This window comes from Myotis yumanensis, unplaced genomic scaffold (genome assembly GCF_028538775.1).
Source record: "Myotis yumanensis isolate MYYU_CA2020_CCGP unplaced genomic scaffold, mMyoYum1.0.hap1 SCAF_13, whole genome shotgun sequence".
In the NCBI taxonomy this organism is placed as follows: domain Eukaryota; kingdom Metazoa; phylum Chordata; class Mammalia; order Chiroptera; family Vespertilionidae; genus Myotis; species Myotis yumanensis.
Genome location: NW_027223764.1, coordinates 23,274,162 through 23,292,718, shown reverse-complemented (window position 1 = coordinate 23,292,718; position 18,557 = coordinate 23,274,162). Strand labels below are relative to the sequence as shown.

General features: G+C 42.1%; 1 protein-coding gene across 3 annotated transcripts in view; it reads left to right on the top strand.

The window, feature by feature from the left end:
* LGI1 (leucine rich glioma inactivated 1) overlaps positions 1-6,242 on the top strand; it is a 40,448-nt gene extending 34,206 nt beyond the window's left edge. For all 3 annotated transcript variants that reach the window (XM_070432683.1, XM_070432680.1, XM_070432681.1), the window contains one exon: positions 633-6,242. In XM_070432683.1, the coding sequence (XP_070288784.1) occupies positions 633-1,468 (836 nt within the window). In that variant the 3' untranslated portion in view covers positions 1,469-6,242. The remainder of the gene's footprint in view (positions 1-632) is intronic.
* The last annotated feature ends 12,315 nt before the right edge of the window (positions 6,243-18,557 follow it).

The following is an 18,557-nucleotide window of genomic DNA, read 5'->3' as shown; positions in this document are numbered from 1 at the left end:
ACTACGGCCCGTTTGAAATGAATAAAACTAAAAAAAAAAAAAGACCGTACCCTTTTATGTAATGATGTTTACTTTGAATTTATATTAGTTCACACAAACACTCCATCCATGCTTTAGTTCCCACCCTCCGGTCCAGTTTAAGAACCCATTGTGGCCCTCGAGTCAAAAAGTTTGCCCACCCCTGCTCCTAGAATCTTGTGGGATCTAAGTCCAAGATGGAAACCCTGGAATACCTAGCTGCCCACCCCATAGCGATGCTGGTAGGCCTGGGTTTGAATCCCAACTCTGCCTTCTCCTAGCAGCATTGAACCTCTCTGAGCTTCAGCCTGCTCATCAACAAAACGGGGGATAATAATATTTATTATTTAACCTTTTGGAAAATTTTAATGAGATGATTTGGCAAAGCACATAGTAGGTGCTCAATAAATGGCTGTTTTCACTACAATTACAAAGATTAACTCATGATGTATTAGGGAGAGCAATGTTTTCTTTCTGCAAGAAATGAGAGAAGGAAACTCAGGCTATAGCCATGTATCCTAAATATCTAGTGCAGGTTGGATGTAACATGACAATGTCTGCATGCTCCAAAAGAGGATGACCATCCAGCTAATCTCTCATTTGTCTTTTCCCAGGCACGTCCACTGTAGTATGCAAGCCCATAGTCATTGAAACTCAGCTCTATGTTATTGTGGCCCAGCTATTTGGCGGCTCTCACATCTATAAGCGAGACGGTTTCGCAAATAAATTCATAAAAATCCAGGATATTGAAATTCTCAAAATCCGAAAACCCAATGATATTGAAACATTCAAGATTGAAAACAACTGGTACTTTGTTGTTGCTGACAGTTCAAAAGCTGGTTTTACTACCATTTACAAATGGAATGGAAATGGATTCTACTCCCATCAATCCTTACATGCGTGGTACAGGGACACTGATGTGGAATACCTAGAAATAGCCAGAACACCTCAGGCACTGAGAATGCCTCATTTAATCCTGTCCAGTAGTTCCCAGCGTCCTGTAATTTATCAGTGGAACAAAGCAACACAATTATTCACTAACCAAACTGACATCCCTAACATGGAGGATGTATATGCCGTAAAGCACTTCTCAGTGAAAGGTGACGTGTACATTTGCTTGACAAGATTCATTGGTGATTCCAAAGTAATGAAATGGGGAGGCTCCTCATTCCAGGATATTCAGAGGATGCCATCACGAGGATCTATGGTGTTCCAGCCTCTTCAGATAAATAACTATCAATATGCAATTCTTGGAAGTGATTATTCTTTTACTCAAGTGTATAACTGGGATGCAGAGAAAGCCAAATTTGTGAAATTTCAGGAATTAAATGTTCAGGCACCAAGATCATTCACACATGTGTCCATTAATAAACGCAATTTTCTTTTTGCTTCCAGTTTTAAGGGAAATACACAGATTTACAAACATGTCATAGTTGACTTAAGCGCATGACACACAAATTCTGTGGCTGCCATCAGAAACTTTCTACAGTACATGGTCCGGATGAACTCAATGCATGATGACTCTTCTTATCCCACTTGCAAAAGAATGCCTTTCAAACACTGAGACTGCTAGAACCAAGCACTACCAGTATCCCCATCTTTAACTGTCCAGTCCAGTGGTGTGGGAAGTTACCTTTTATAAGAGAAAACTGAATTGTGTAACTGTTCTTTGCAGTGAAGGCGTGTAAATAAGCATTTAATGATATCTGTTACTCCAAACAGAAATATTAATATGTACTTTTCCATTTATTTATTCATGTGTTCAGAACTGCCAAATAAAATGTTTACATTTTCTTTCATATCCCAAGGTAAGTACTTAAGGGAGTTTAGTTTTTTTCTTGGTGATGGTGTATTTAGGAAATAGTTTTATACCATAAGGTTATATTTGAATCAAGAGTTTATGTTGTGACTAATGAGTGAAGGTGAAACACTGATATTGATTACCCATAATTTATGAACAGGTTCATCAGTTGATTTTGAACATTCAAAGGTGTTTCCAAAAGTCATGACTTTTAGGAACACTTTGAGGTAAAGTGGTGACAAATTAAAAGAAGGGTAGAGAAATTTGCTTATTACAAGAAGACTAATTTGAAATAAAAACTGTAAGATCCATTCTTTCCTGTCCAATAGCTCCAGCTACAGCAATCCTTCAAACAACTTACAGGATAAGTTAAAGCCAAGATTTGGGCTTTTCAAAAACCCTATTTAGGGACTTTCTAAATGTCTGACTCTAGAATCATCTGACAGCTAATTGAGATTGTAACCTTATAGCACTTGCCTCAAATGAAGGCCTCTTGATTTGACCAAGGACTTCTAGAGACCAAGTCTGATATGTTATTGACATGCTGCAGAGTGCCCAGGAGGATCATATTTGATTTTCTAAAACCCTGCTTCTAGATCACAAGGGTCGTAGCAAGTAGCACAATGCCTGTGCACTCTATGGGCTCTCAGAGGTGCACGTGTGTCCTCCTGTTATAATAATAAACTTTATGAGGCCCTTTGATCTCATCAATCAGTATGTATGGAGTACCTAATAAGGTATCATTCCTGTGGTGTTGAGGAGAGAACTGAAGGAGAGAAAGGCACCGTCCTTGCCCTCTGAGTCCTTAGAAGGCTCATTGGGGGTTTAGGACACAACAGAGCAAGCAGTAAGTGCCAGTTATCATCTGAACATCCAATTGTAAGATTCAGGAGAGCATCAAAGATGTCTTCCTGAAAGAAGTGGTCCTTGTTTGAACTTAAGGGAAGATAGGAGTTTAAATGGGGATCATGACAGAGAAAGTATTCCTGGCACTTGGTTCTGCATGCTGCCTTTACGGAAGGGAACAGAACTTCCTCCAGCCCACTGTTCCCCAGAGTCTTTGACCAAACGATTGTGGGAAGGTGTGGGTAGGGGGACAGCAACCCCTCTCCCAGCCCTTATCTGGCAAACTTAAGGCATCAAAGGTACACACATCATTATAGAATCTCCCAGAAGCAATACCTTAGGGAGTTATGCACAGGAACCTGACTCCTTTATAACATGGTAAAGATATTAACTCTGACATCAGGGTTATGGGGGAGGAGAAGAAGGCTTACCCACTCCCGATCCTGCACAGAGGGAGAACTGGCCTTTGAATGCATTCCTTTCCTCAGTTCCTATTTTCTGTAAGCAGCGTATATGCTGTTGGAGAACACCTGCTTTGTAGAGACAGGGATCAAATCCAGCCTTGCCATGTACTGGCTTTGTCTACAGACAAGTTATTTAACCTCTCGGAGCCTCAGTTTCTTCATCTTTAAAGGGACAATAATGCCTACTCCAAGGACATGGAAGAATTAAGGAGCACATGGCAGATTGAACTTTTCTAACTATATCTCCCGTCCCACATGTGCTATGAGAACCTTGCCCTCATCCCATCAAGAGGTGGTGCCTAATTCCTCTGTTCTTAAATCTGGACGGGCAACCAATAGAATGTGGAGGAAATTATGCAGTTTGACTTTGGAGCTGGGGTTACAAAATGATGATGCTTTTGCCTTGTGAACCTGAACTGCCATGTCAAAAGTCCTAGCAGCTTGAAGCCACCATTCTGTGAGGAAGCCCAGGGTTTGGTCCGCAACCTCCGCTGAGGTCTCAGCATCAACCACCAGTCATCTGAGTGATGGCTCCAGCGGATTCCAGCTCCCAGCTGTCAAGTCACCACCAGCCATCGAATCTTCCCAACTGAGGCCCTGGATGTTACGGAGCAGAGACAAGCCATCCTACAATCACCTACTCAAATTCCTGACCCATAGAATCTATACACATAATAAAATGGTTGTTTTAAACAGCTAAGTTTTGGGGTGCTTTGTCACACTGTAGCAGTACTGGGAATAGCACTTGAAGTGCTTAACCCAGAACTGGCACGAATTAGCACTCAGCAAGTGCTAATGGTTCCACACCCATAGCATGAGTTTGGGTCACACTCTTCCTTTACTGTCTTAATGTAATTCACTGTCATTTTATTTTTAAATGCTCTCTCCTGTTTTTAATATGTTATCGTGTTCTTACTCTGTGCCAGGCACTGTGCTGAGTTGAGGGATGCGGACATTAAAGACTTGCCCTGCTTGTTTTCATAGGAGCACTGACTATTCAACTTGGCAAACCAACTCTCTACTTTACCCTAACTCTGAGACCCAGAGATGTGAAGCAAGTGGGGTGAAGTAGGCTACAACCCAGGTCTCCTGACACGTGGTCCAATCCTTGGTCCATAACATGGCGCCACCTTTCAAAACTGCCCCCTTCATTTCAAACCTGGGATGTGGATGGGGACAGAGGTGAGGAAGCTGACAGAGAAAATAAGTGTTTAAAAGACTGAGGAGAAGGACAGATGGTAGGGTCCACTTTTTGTAGGAATTGACCAGTCTTTTCTGTGAGTTGCCCTCTCTGCCTGTGTCCCTCATCTCCTCTACACTGTACCACTCTCCAGCCATAGACGATTGGGCCTGGAGTGAACTCCTGATCCAGATGTTCAACCCAGAAGCTGGGTGGGCTCATATCTAGTTATCCCTTCTGGATATCTGGCATTATGTCTTTAGCCATGGCACCAGATTTCAAGGTGATGATCTTATATCAGGTTCCCTCAAAGCAGCAGGATTTACTGAGCAAGTGCTTTCTCTACATCTGAAAGATAGTGAGAGGGGCACAGGACAGGGAAAGATGCCATTTCAAAACTCTGGCTTCAGTCCGACCCCATGGGGAACTCTAGAGCATGAATTGTAATGCAGAGCATATCCTGCCTTGAGGCAAGGAGGATGGACTTTCATAGCCCCTCATCTGATAGTTAATGTCCAAAAAGTGTGGGGCATAATCTCTTAGGCATCTCTAGCAGAGAAGGTTGGCTAAGGGCAATGCTCCACAGAAGGGTACAACTGTGAGTTGTTAAGTAGAACCCATGTCAGCTGTAGGATGGGTGCATCAGCCTAGTAAAGGGCATGTGGGTGGGATACCAATAGCATAAGCCACAGGGACACTGACTGGGGAGCTGAAGACACCATTTTGGAGCAGCCATGATTGTCCATGTACCAGAGGAGCAGAGAAGGTTGGTCTCAAAAGTGAGTAGGGAATGATGTAGAAGCTCAGAAAGAAGCAGAAGTGAGAAACTATACAGTCTGAGGGATGGAGGAAGGGAAAGGGGTAAGAAAAGGGAGAGGAAGAGAGGGAAAATGAGAGTATAAAAAGGAAGTGGGGGAGAGAGTGGAGGAAGATTGGGAAGTATGGTGTCCCAAGTTGGGTCACCTGAGAAGTTAATGCACAGACCTTTATTAGGTAGTACCCTTGAGAGCAACATCTGGAAGGGAGGGGAAAGAAGAATTTGGCAGAGAGAAGCTGAGCTGTGATGCAGGTCCCATCAAGGTAACCCTGTAGGGAGCTCTAGAGCTGAGATGTCTCTTCCCAGTTGTCCCAAGGGGACCAGAGCTTTATACCTTTGTGTTGATTACTCTCTAGATGTGGCCATCCTTGGGAGAAAGTATGGCTTTAGATGGGGCTGTTTTCTTAGCCAAGGCAATCCCCAAAGACAACAGACAGCAGAGGCTCATCTTACAGCCACAGCTGGAAAACAAACTCTTTATTCTTGAATGAGGATGGGTGGTGCAACACAGTCTCCATTGCAGAAGAAAGAGACAGAAAGAAGGGCGAGTGAGAGAAAAGGGAGGAGCGGCAGCCTGGATTCCATTTCCTGCTTCATCCCTCATTAGAATCAGTGGCACCCCCTGCCCTTGAATTCCTTTAGGTACTTCTGTAGTCTTCTAATAACAACCACCCCGCACCCCCCCACACACACACACACACAAACACACTTTATTTTATTTTATGTTAGTTTGAGTGGATTTCTATACTTACCACAAAGTTATCTTCAACTAAGTCAGAATGTTTAGGCACAATGGACTATAAATATAGATGTGTATAGATGTAATGGTGAGTACTAGATATTTTAATCTCTGCTATTCACACTGTAAAACTTCTATTAATCTATCCTCAAGTTCATCAATTCTTTCCTCTATTATCTCCAACCTCAACTTTCTTGAACAAGTAATATTATTTTAATTAGATCAGTGCTTCTCCACGTTAAATTTTTTTCCAATGTTTACAAAGGTTTGGACCATAGAGATTTAAAAATCTCCAATGCATTTTAGACCAATGTAATCTGTTTGTATTGTGAACCAATATTTTTGGAAGTTAGAATAAAAGTGAATTACTAGAAAAATGATCACTTGCTTGGTTATTGTGGCCATGTCAAATGGCCTATAAAAGTTTCTAAGTGTTTCCTCTCAAGTTCTGTGCTTATCTCATCCCACACTGATTCTAAACTTTTCCTAGACTGGCACTGGTCCTAGGACCACATCTATAGGTACACTAAACTAGTCAACTAGAGCTCAACGCACTCATCTCAGCCTTACAGTTATACATCAGTTTTAAAGTGGGATATACATGCATTTTAATATGGTTGCTATCAAGGCTATGGGGCATCAAGGGATACCACAAGCCAAGAAGACCTACAAGGCCTTAGAAAGTCCTGAAGGTGGAATTTAAAATCTAGCCCAGCTTCTCCTCCCACCCTCCAATTCACCCACAAGTTGCAGTTACCCATGCAACTTGACAAGCCCTATTTTATCTAAGTGCGTGCTTCTGTGCCCAGGCTGTTCTCGCCACCTACAATGTTCTTTCCCCACTCTTCAATTTAAAAAATATATATATATATATATGTTTTTATTAATTTTAGAGAGAGGAAGGGAAATAGAAAGAGATAGAAACATTAATGAGAGAGAAACATCAACATCGATTGGTTGCCTCCTGCATGCCCCATCCCCACACTGGGATCAATCGAGCCCACAACCCATGCATGTGCCCTGACTGGAAATCAAACCAGTGACCTCCTGGTGCATGGGTCGACCAGCCGGGCTACTTTTTTAAACCTTAGTCCTTCTACTCCAATCAGTTAGATGGGATTTCTCCTTTCTCTGGTTTTCTCAGCCCATTGTTTTTACCATGAGCAAGGCTCGTAATTCATTTTGCCTTGCATAATGGTTAGTTGTTATATCCATCTCTCCACCAGGTTACACATCCCTGAGATCAGGACTGTGTCTTAGGCATATGGCATTCTTTCTTCTATCTCACCCCACCCTCCATCCCCTAGAACAGTCCTACTTTGCAGAAAGTCCATAAAGTTGATGGAAATGAAATAGCTTTAAGCACCTTCAGCCTTCCTGTTTGCATATCTGAGAAGCGGCCACATCCCCTACTGTGAATTCCCAGCCCTACAAAGAATCTTGGCTACAGATTACCCCAAAAGAATAGGCCTGCCCATGCCCACCTGCCTCCCAAGGGTAATTGGTTGCGCTGGAAGACGAAAGAGACAATATTTCTTGAGTAAACCCTTATTGAAACAGATCGTAGGTCTATCTAAAACCTGGTCCACAGAACTAAAGAATGGGAACTGATTTAATTAATCTATGGAGACCCAAAGAGCAAAAAGCTTCATACTAACACTTTCAGAAAGTCTATGCCCTTTGAAATTTGTATCCACATCCTTGGTCTACACCACTCAGAGATCCCCAGAGGGAGCATCTTGCCTGGCTGAAGTTTTTAACAATTGTTCCCAGCAAAACTGTGTCCCAGAAATCAGTCCTCTGGACAGGGCCTGATCCCAGGACAGCTGTCCTCTGTACTTCAGGCTCTTGGTCCTATCTATCCTCACATACTTAAAAATTCTAAAACAAACAAAAAAACCAACTTTAATATGGAAATATTCTTTAATATTTTCATGTAATTATAATAATAAATGGCATTTATTATGCACTTACTCTGAGCCAGGCACTATACTAAGTGCTTTATCTACAGTATTGTTCCATCCTCTGTAATATTATAATAATAGTATTATTTGACAAATGAGAAAGTTGAATCTTAGAAAAGGTAAATAACTTGTGTATAGTCATATAGTTAGTTAAGAAGTAGAGTCAAGATTCATTCAGATAGTGTCCAGCAGTGGCACCATGCTATGAAGTGCTTAAAGACAAAATATATATTAATAATTCAGAACTCTGTGAACTGCCAGATGGATACCCCCCTCAGGAGTCTGGAGTGCCCCTAGTACCCTAAGGCTATTGATTGGTATATTTACACCTATCGACACAATAAGCTCAATTTCATTCAAGACACTTACTGAACACCTACTACTTGCAAAGCATTATGGTAGGTGATACAAAGAAAGCAAAAATGAACAAGAAGTTGTCCCTACCCTTAAATGATTTACACACCACTAGGGCTTATTTCTAAATTTCTTATTTGCAGCATCCAAAAAAATAAAAGAGGCAAAGTAAGTTCTATAGCAGTGATGGCGAACCTTTTGAGCTCGGCGTGTCAGCATTTTGAAAAACCCTAACTTAACTCTGGTGCCGTGTCACACATAGAAATTTTTTTATATTTGCAACCATAGCAAAACAAAGATTTATATTTTTGATATTTATTTTATATATTTAAATGTCATTTAACAAAGAAAAATCAACCAAAAAAATGAGTTCGCGTGTCACCTCTGACACGTGTCTCATAGGTTCGCCATCACTGTTCTATAGGGATCTAAAGGAGAAGTGAAACATGATCCATGTTTTCCTGCTTTTTGCCTATAGGTCTATCCAGTTGGTGCCTACAATATTTCTCTCTTTGGGACAGTGGACATAGTGGTCAATAGCTTGTGTTTTAGACTCAGGCAGACCTGGATTTGCATCTCAATGTGGCCACCTACTAGTTCTATGACCTTGGGCAAGTTAATAAATTTCAGCTGTAAAATGTGAGTAATGATCATCATAGAGTAGGATAATAGATTTAATATAAGCCTTCCAACTTTCCCAGGAGGAGGTTACTATTAATACCTACATTTTACTGATGAGGTTAGTAACTTGATGACGTACACACAGCCAGCAAGCCTGAGCTGGGAGCCTGTACCTCACCACTCTATTCTGCTAACTTGGGGAATATTGCAAAAGTGGTGTATTGCTGTATAGGAGCTGTAATCATTGTCAGGTTAGGCAGAGGACTCCTGTGTGCCATCACATCCTTCTCTGTGAGGGCTGAGGTTGTCTGAAGACTTCCAGAAGAGGTGAGACAAAAATTCCGGTGATCCTGCCATCAGAGGCAGCTGAGCCCTCTAAGAAAGGGGCAGACAGATAGCCCGAGTGAAGTGAGCAGATCACCCCAGCAGCATCCCCAGCTCCAACATGGAAGACAGCAGGAGTCAGGCATTCCTAACACTGAGGAACTTGGGCCCCTAGGAAATTACCTATGCTTTCATAAAACTTTCTCTTATTAAAATGTGCTCAATGTTGCCCTAACCGGTTTGGCTCAGTGGATAGAGCGTCAGCCTGCGGACTCAAGGGTCCCAGGTTCGATTCTGGTCAAGGGCATGTACCTTGGTTGCGGGCACATCCCCAGTAGGGAGTGTGCAGGAGGCAGCTGATGGATGACTCTCTCTCATCGATGTTTCTAACTCTCTATCCCTCTCCCTTCCTCTCTGTAAAAAATCAACAATATATATATTTTTTAAATGTGCTCAGTGTTTGTATCAGTAGAGGGAACACTGTGTGAAAAATGTTCAAAATAGCACTCCAATTTTACTTTCAGGAATCACCCTTACCTCACTCTCATTCCACCTTGGTTCTCATCCAGGGGTTCCAGAGTGGGCACATGACCCAAGTGCTAATATTCTGTCTGGCTTTTGGATATAAAAAGCCAGAATATTATCCCTGAATGATAAAATGAAGCAATTTCAGCAAAGTCATATTAAATGAGGAGACATTTGGGTGTAAGTTGCTGAAATCCAACCAAGCTAGTTAAAACATGAATATGAGCCAAGCTTCAGAAATACTTGGACCAGATACTCAGGTGATACTTTCTGAATCTGTCTTTCTCTTGGCTCTATTTTCCTCTACATTGCCTTCTTTGTAAGTCAGTCTCTCCTTTCACAGTGCAGAGATACCCACCAGCAGCTCCAACATTACATCTTGCCAGTTTAGAAACACAGTGCCTCTTTCCCCGTAGTCCTCGCAAAAGTTCAAGGCTGGTGCTCATGGCCCAGTGCTTGTCCCTGAAGCAATTGCTTTGGCAAAGGATAGAAGGCTCTGATTGGCCAAGCTTGGGTCATGTGCCCACCCTGGAACCCATGGATGAGAACCAAGGTGGAATGAGAGTGAGGTAAGGGTGATTCCCTAAAGTAAAATTGGAGTGCTATTTAAAAGAAGAAAAGACTGCTGGACAGGAAAAACAGCAGTCATCAGCAACCTCTACATGATAACCTCTACTTAGAAAGTCAGTTACCAAGGAAGAGGCCACACCCTCAGATGTGTCACTAAAAGGTTTTGAAAAGCCTTTCCAGCTCTTATTTTGCAAAACTTGACAAAATATAATCTCCCATCTTTCTCTGTTATTCATGATGATTCACTCTTACAACTTCTATATACTTACATTTTTTAATGGTGTTCTCTCAAATATTCTGTTTTAAAATACTTAAATTGATATCCTTTGTTTCAAAATGATGTTCTGCCAAGTGAAGTCTAGCTGCGAATTTGGAGTGAGTGCCCCTGTGCTGGGGGATGAGGCCAAGAGTTCCTAGATCACTGCCTGTTCCCCTAGATGTGTTGCCCTTTCTGATCAATCTCCATCTGGCCAGGGCAGCTCTCTCCTTGCTTTTACCACCTTGAGCTTGGCTTTGCAGATTAAAATCTTAGAAGCTCCTTAGTGGCCCAGGACTTTTCCTGACTTAGCTTTCCAGCAGGTATCTAGCCATTAACTGAAAATCATCATAGGCCAATCTCAGCAAAGTAGCACATGAAACACTGACTTCTGTTAACAATGGTTCTCCAATCTGGGTGTTCCCCAGAATCAACTAGAAAGCAAACCACAGATTCCGGAGATCCCATCTGAGACCTACGAAAACTGAATCTTCAAAGAATGGGACCCGGGCCCTGCCAGTATGGTTCAGTGGTTGAGTGTCGACCCATGAACCAGGAGGTCACCATTTGATTCCCAGTCAGGGCACATGCCTGGGTTTCAGGCTCAGTCCCCAGTAAGAGGTAGCAGGAGGCAGCCCATCAATGATTTTCTCTCATCATTGATGTTTCTATCCTTCTCTCCCTCTCCCTTTCTCTGAAATCAATAAAAACATATTTAAAAAAAAAAAAAGGGACCTGGGAAGTTTTTTTTTAAAACATCCCTTAGGTAATTCTGGTATTGACAGCCTATCACCAGTCCACTGACAGGGATTTAGGGGTCCCTGCTCTAAATAACCACAGTGGACAGACCAGCAGAATGTCAAGAGCACCAAGCCTATGGGAACAAAAGTTAGCCAAAAGCTCTGAAATATGCAAGCTTTAAGTATTACCCTGGACAAGACATTTGAGGTGGGTATTTTTGGCCTCAGTTTTCCCTGTAAGATATTGGGACTGGGTTAGGTCATCCTAAAGGTCCTTTCAGCTCTGAAAATTCTGTAACTCTCTGTTATAAAAGGAACAAAACATTAGCTTGGGAGTTTGGAGATCTTGGGCCAGTAAAACCACCTTTATAGCTGTGTGACCTTGAAAAGGCACTCTCAGTGCCTGGGCCACACTTTCCTTTCTTTAAAAATGAGTTGGTTGCAGTACATGAGTTCTTTATTTTTATAATTCTAAAGTATCTCTGTGATAACAATTAAGCCTAGATAATCCTTCAGAATAATCTGCTGAGATGTTAAATATGAACAAGTCGAGGATTATCACAATTCCCTGTTGACTTGGGTTTACTGCGTTGAGGATCTGCCAGCAGCATTTGGTATGTTGGTGTTTAATGGATATGACATTTCACTATACCAAATGGAAATGGAATATTTTTAGCACAGAATCCACCAAGGTTCAGTAAAGAGGGCTTATTCACTGAATGGAGTGTGAACAGCCAAGATACTATTTTAAAAGACCAGCTATAAAAACCCCTTCACCTCCACTATCACAAAATAGACATATGTGCACTTATTTTCATCACAAAGCTTGAAGAACTTAATTCCTTTCTACATCTTCTAAAAGATAGTATTCCATCTATTTTAATAACTCTACTGGCTCACACACATTGCCTGCCTTTACATGGCCTGCATACTTATGTTTAATAGGCCAAAGACACTGTTAGTGATTGAAGGCAATAGTAATAGCTATGATTTATTGAGCACTTACTATGTGCAGGACATGTGCTGAATATTTTACATGTATTTAGTCATTCAACCCTTGCAATGATGTTATTATTACCACTATATTCTAGAGAAGGAACTGAAGTTCAGAGAGGTTCCGAAGTCTACTCGTGGCATGTTGCTAATCGATAGCAGAGCCAGGATTCAAACCCATGTCTATCTGAAATCAGTGCCCTAGGAATTGACCACTATATTTACATTGATTGTGTCAGTCAAGATAGGCTGGGTTATTTGGTAACCCTTTGGTAGTGCTCCAGTATGAATAGTTTAAAATAACAAAGACGCCCTGACCGGTTTGGCTCAGTGGATAGAGCGTCGGCCTGAGGACTCAAGGGTCCCAGGTTCGATTCCGGTCAAGGGCATGTACCTTGGCTGCGGGCGTGTCCCCAGTGGGGAGTGTGCAGGAGGCAGCTGATCAATGTTTCTCTGCTGATCGATGTTTCTCTCTCATCGATGTTTCTGACTCTCTGTCTCTCTCCCTTCCGCTCTGTGAAAAATCAATAAAATATATTTAAAAAATATAACAAAGACATTTCTTATGCTATTGAAAGCACTGTTTCAAAGCATCACCATCTTTATACACTGATGTACACAATGATGGCCTAGCCACTATATGGGACATTACTAAGTAACTACATCAAAGGGAAAGAGAGCCATGGCAAAGCCTATACTGGATGCTACTATTTTTAATGGAATTCCTTTACTTGATTTAAAAATATATTTTCATATAATGCTTGGATACTTTTTATCTATTTTTTAAAATATGTTTTTATTGATTTGAGTGAGAAAAGGAGAGAGAGATAGAGAAACATTGAGAGAGATACATCGATCAGCTGCCTCTTGGACACCCCCTACTGGAGATTGAGTCCACAACCCCGGGCATGTGCCCTGACCAGGAATAGAATCAATGATCTCTCAGTGCATGGGACAACACTCAACCAACTGAGCCACAATGGTCAGGGCTGGATAACTTTTTAAAGGGACTTTTTCCCCAAATAGAGATTAAAAGGGATTAAGCTCCCTCTCCACCGCATTCTAGTTATCTTAAAGATGCCACTGTTGGTTTGATAAGGATTTTGCTGTCTCATCCTCCTAATCTGAGGCCAATAAGCCTTGTAGTCATCAATGATATGGGCAGATGTTTATAATATTTAGACTGGTGTGAGAGCAAAGTGTAGACCACTTTTACCAGTAAACACACGCATTTGCTAAAAGGCTCTTCCATGGCAAAGTGGTAGGTGTATCCTCCCAAAAGTGCATCTCAGACACTGCACTGCCAGCCTGCATCGGAGTGTTTGAAGGGCCAGAGGGGCCGGCCCCAGACTCAGAGGAGATCTATATTATAAAATAAAATTTGGCATATATTATGGTCCCTAATGACCCAGCATGTTGGGGTATATAAACCTAGTCTCTTTTATCTCCAGGGTATCTGATTTCATCTCCATCAGCATCTTTCCAAATCTCTTCTTCACTTTCAGTTTAAAGGGTCAACCTAATGCTGATATTTGAGATTTCTGCAATGCTCAGCTACCACATCAAGGATGCGGTAGCTGATGAATCATAACAATAATTATTATTATGCTATAGCTAGTGGCTTTGTGTTTAGAAGCCCCCTAATAGGACTATCACAATATGTGGGGACAAGGTCAAGCCATATCATCGTTTGACAACAAATCAAATGAGAGTCAGGGCATAGCTGATGAGCTCAGACATTTTCTGACCATATTTCAGGGCCCTTCCCAGAAATAACCCATTATCCATTATGATGTGTGCCAGAATCATTCACCTGAGCATGTTAGATAAACTCTACCTGGAAGCTGCATCATGGTCTCATGCCCCAGTCCTTAATAATAAGAGGGTTTGGTACCTGCTAAGGACTGTTGAGGAAGGGGAGTTAGGGGATAGGAATTGCAGCCTTTTGGGGAGGGGGACATGACCCAATGGCTAACAGGAAGAACAAGCCCACTGTGGCCAGCAGAGGGCAGCAGAACCATGCTGCCACTGCAGGTGGCCCCAGTGACCCACAATGTGGCAGCTGCTATGGATATCTGTGTTCCAGGAGATATGAATCCGGGGGGTGGGGGAGGCTGGTCCCCAGAAAAGGTACAGCTAAAATGGAAAAGGATGTTTGGGGAAAGAGATGTCCTTCCCAGAGAATGGCCAGCAAGGCTGTTCTAGACATTCCAATAACAAAGGCCAAGGGCTACCAAGGTTCAAGAACTGTAATGATGATTAAAGTCTTGCTAAATAAGCTTTGCCAAAGTCCTACGTCTGCCAGATGAGGAAGGCAGCAGGGGCCAGAGGAAGCGTGTGAAACTGACGGAAATATTTAGTACTAGCATCTTGCTTTGGTATTCCAAATAGACTTTCTCTGTTCTTCCCTGAAACCAGTCCACTGGCTTGCCTCCTGAGAGACTGGGTTAATCCTTCAAAGCCAGGTCATCCTAAGAGGGACAGTCAGAATAGCAATTTGAATCATGCACAGCTGAACACTAGAACATAGACTCCCAATGACTCACCCAAGATATAAACAATTAATTAAGTCCAGCCTGGAACAACTGCCCATCCTTCCCTGCATGCCCCAGCAGATTTACCACTGGGTCTCTTGTGTCACAAATGCCTACCACCTCCCCAACAAAGAGGGGGCAATACAAACACTTCGCTCTCATCTTCCCACTAGATGTCCTGCCTCCCATCCCTTCTCTGGAAGATCAGTGTTCTCAATCAGGTGATGGTGAACAATGCAAGGTTGGTGGTACATACAAAGAGAGGGTCTGCTTCATACCACATTAATTGCTTCCCTTTCTTCTTTGGTTAAACCAGAGATGACTGTAGTTGAATTTTACTGCCTTTGAAAACAGCAAGACTCACTGAGCTATGTGTGTAGGGTCAAGTACAGAGTACCACTCAGAGTTATTGCTGGTTGAAATGACCATCCTAATGGGTCTGCGCAAACGCTCAGATGCTCAAGGTTATCTAACTTCGTTATAAAAAATATTAAGTCTAACAAGGCAAAATTGCTGCTGTCATGGTATTCTTAGCTCTTCCCCTAGCCCTAAAAGCTAAAGAAGGTTCTGCTGTTACCTACTCAGTTTCTCCCTTTCCCACTGTCCTCCCAGAAGACTCTTGTTTGGGGGACTCCCATGAAGCAGAATTGGGAGGAAGGTACACAAAGAAACTCACAAACTAGGTTGATGAAAGCTGTTCAAATCTGCGTTTTTTAAGAGAGGCCCAGAAGCAGCTGTGTAAGGGAAGTGAGTGGGCGAGGACACGAGGACTCTAAGAAAGTGTTTCTGTGGGTTACAGTCCATGACATTAAAAAAAAAAAAAGCTTGCTTGATTGTGTTCATTTGATGCAAGTCTTCTTTGATAATGGAGCCCATGAATCTAGAATTATAGAGGAGACTAACATAATTCTGACTCTTCTTTTGAATGGGTATTTGCATAATTTGAGTAGGTTATCCTGTAGCTCAGGAAGATCATGAAACATTATCTAATTCACAGAATCAAGCAAAACAAAAGCCAAGTATTTGTCAAAATTCTATTGTTTATGATCTTTGCTTCCATGTTATTATACCTAAAGCTTTCTGCAATAATTTTTGCTATTTCAAAAATATTGGAGTCATTTCCACTCCATCTCTCTTGGAAATTTTCTTCTTCTGGGTGCCTTTGGCTTTAACATATCATTACATGGCTCCAGTCTGCTGAGGGGAGAAGAGTTTGCCACCCCAAAATATGCCTCTTTGGGATACTGATTCTTTTTATTTTAATTTAAATTCTTTATTGTTGAAAGTATTACACACGTCTCCTTTTTCTCCCATTGACCTCTCCCCAGCCACTCCCACACCCCAGCACATGCCTTCATGTGATATTTATTCTTTTAAGCTGGTTATTTTTAGGAGAAGAAATATTCAGAAAAAAACTTTTGATCTCCCCCACAACTGCCTAAAAGGAATTTAGATAGAGGACGTGCTCCAGGAAGGGAGATATCATCACAGGTAACTATAGTTTAATATGCACTCACATGTGCTAGACAGGGAGGAACCTAGCCCTTTGGTCTAAGTCCTCTGTGTGTCCCCTTGTTACAGATGGTCAGGCAAACATTTATTTACCAAACAATTGCTTTTCTGTCTCCATGTGAATTGCCTTTGAAGTCCCAAACCACATCCCTCCTTCTTAGCGCCAGAAGGCATATAAGCCCAATGCGCTTTCAGGTCATATTCCTATGGCACCCTACTCCCACCCCTGCATGTACATCTTTAATACATTTTGATCATTTTCTCTTGTGAATCTGTCTCTATTAATTGGATGACTAGCCCTGTGGTAAGAACTCAGAAATGTGAGAGGAGAATTATTTTTGCACCCCACCCTGTCCTCTGAAACCTCTCACTGCAGCAGGGACTCATCGGGCTGATGTTTTCTAAGTTGATGTCTTCCCCATGTGACATAACCATATTCTTGGCTCAGTTCTTTTTTTCTGTCCCAAAGGGACCCTTTTCAATCCCAGAATTGGAGGCATTTAAAGAAGAAAACAGTTGCTTAGTGTTATTATAGCTGCAAGGCCAAAGGGTGCTTCGTTAACTGCTGAATGTGGATTTAGGTTGACACCAGAGCAAGAGGCATGGGGTCAGGAATGGCTTGCCTAAAGAAGAACAAAAAGAAGAGGTAACTGGAGAAAGTCTCCTGGCCACAGATAAAAAAAATTTTGATATCTGAGATGCTGGGATGTACTTCTCTCTCTCTCTCTCTCTCTCTCTCTCTCTCTCTCTCGATTTTTTTCTCTTCATTGAAGGAGGATAAGGGCAGAGAAGAGTAGGAATTCACTGGGAAAATTACCTCAGAAGCAGACTATAGAATAGGGCACCACAGAAAAAGGTCCCCATGTAACCATGGTGACAAGCTGAGAAAGGAAGGGGTGGGAGAGAGGGAGCAAAAAGCCTACTGGAGAGAGGGCAGGAAGGAATGCAGGGAGGGGAGGGGACACCCAGATCAAGGGAGTGAGTGACAGAAACTGTGAATCTTCTAAGCCAAATTCAGGTTTTTAAGGGAAGAAAATTGGTTTATGACTGTAATTAACTAGGAAGGCAGGAAGCATGTTGTTGCATATTCTTTTTACATTTTGAAAGTGTGTTAAATGCTTCTTTAGAGTTCAGCTATTTTAACAAAGCAAGATTACAAGTGAGCAGTGGAAAGCTGTGGTTTAGTTAGGGGTGGGCTGGGGAGGGTTGGAAGAGGAAGGAAGACAGACTCTGAGCAACCTACAAGCCCAGAGAGGCCTTCATCTGAGTGAGCACAGCACCCAGCTGCCTCCTGGTGGCAGCTGTCTAACTGGAGAGTAGAGAGCTGGAATGGCAAAACCAGAGCCATAGAGGCAGGGTGGCCAGACTCAGCAAATAAAAATACCAGACCCCCAGTTAATTTTGAATGTCAAAATTAACATTTTAGTATGTTTGTTCCATGACAACCGTAATAAGGTGGTATCCACTGATTAAATATCTTCTTGTTTTTCTCATCCCCTATATCAGTGATGGCGAACCTATGACACGCGTGTCAGAGGTGACACGCGAACTCATTTTTTTTGGTTGATTTTTGTTAAATGGCATTTAAATATATAAAATAAATATCAAAAATATAAGTCTTTGTTTTACTATGGTTGCAAATATCAAAAAATTTCTATATGTGACGCGGCACCAGAGTTAAGTTAGGGTTTTTCAAAATGCTGACACGCCGAGCTCAAAAGGTTCGCCATCACTGCCTTATATATTAAAAACAGAAAGGAGAAAAGGGAAAGGCAGAAGGAAGGAAGGGAGGGAGGGAGGGAGGATCAGAACCCCAAATGGTTGGTTTCTAATTACCTATCCACATTCCATCCTTCTTGCTCCCCTCTCTCCTCACTATTGTAGGACACTCCCTAACTATTCCCTACAATATGTCTTCAAAAAATCAAGTCAGAACAAAGCCACATACAATCAATCCAAACCTCTCTGGTTCCTTCAACCTCAGACAGACTTTTCCTGGGAACTGACTGTGTATTATGTCACCCCTCCAGCCTCACCCGTGAATTGACCCCCACCTCTAAGCTCCTTGCTGGCACTTTTTAGGGCTCTTACCTATGATTGATGCACGATTCCTAAAGCATTCACTAATTAAGTGACAGATGTCAATAAATCCTGTCACTGTAACATTTCAAAGAAGCATTTTATAAAATGAATCAAATGTCTGTGGTTCAGTACCTGGTGGGTGCTAATGGTGTTTGTTCTTTGATGGCCCCCAACTCCTGACTCCAGCCACAATCTAACTAACACTGTAGAAAAGACT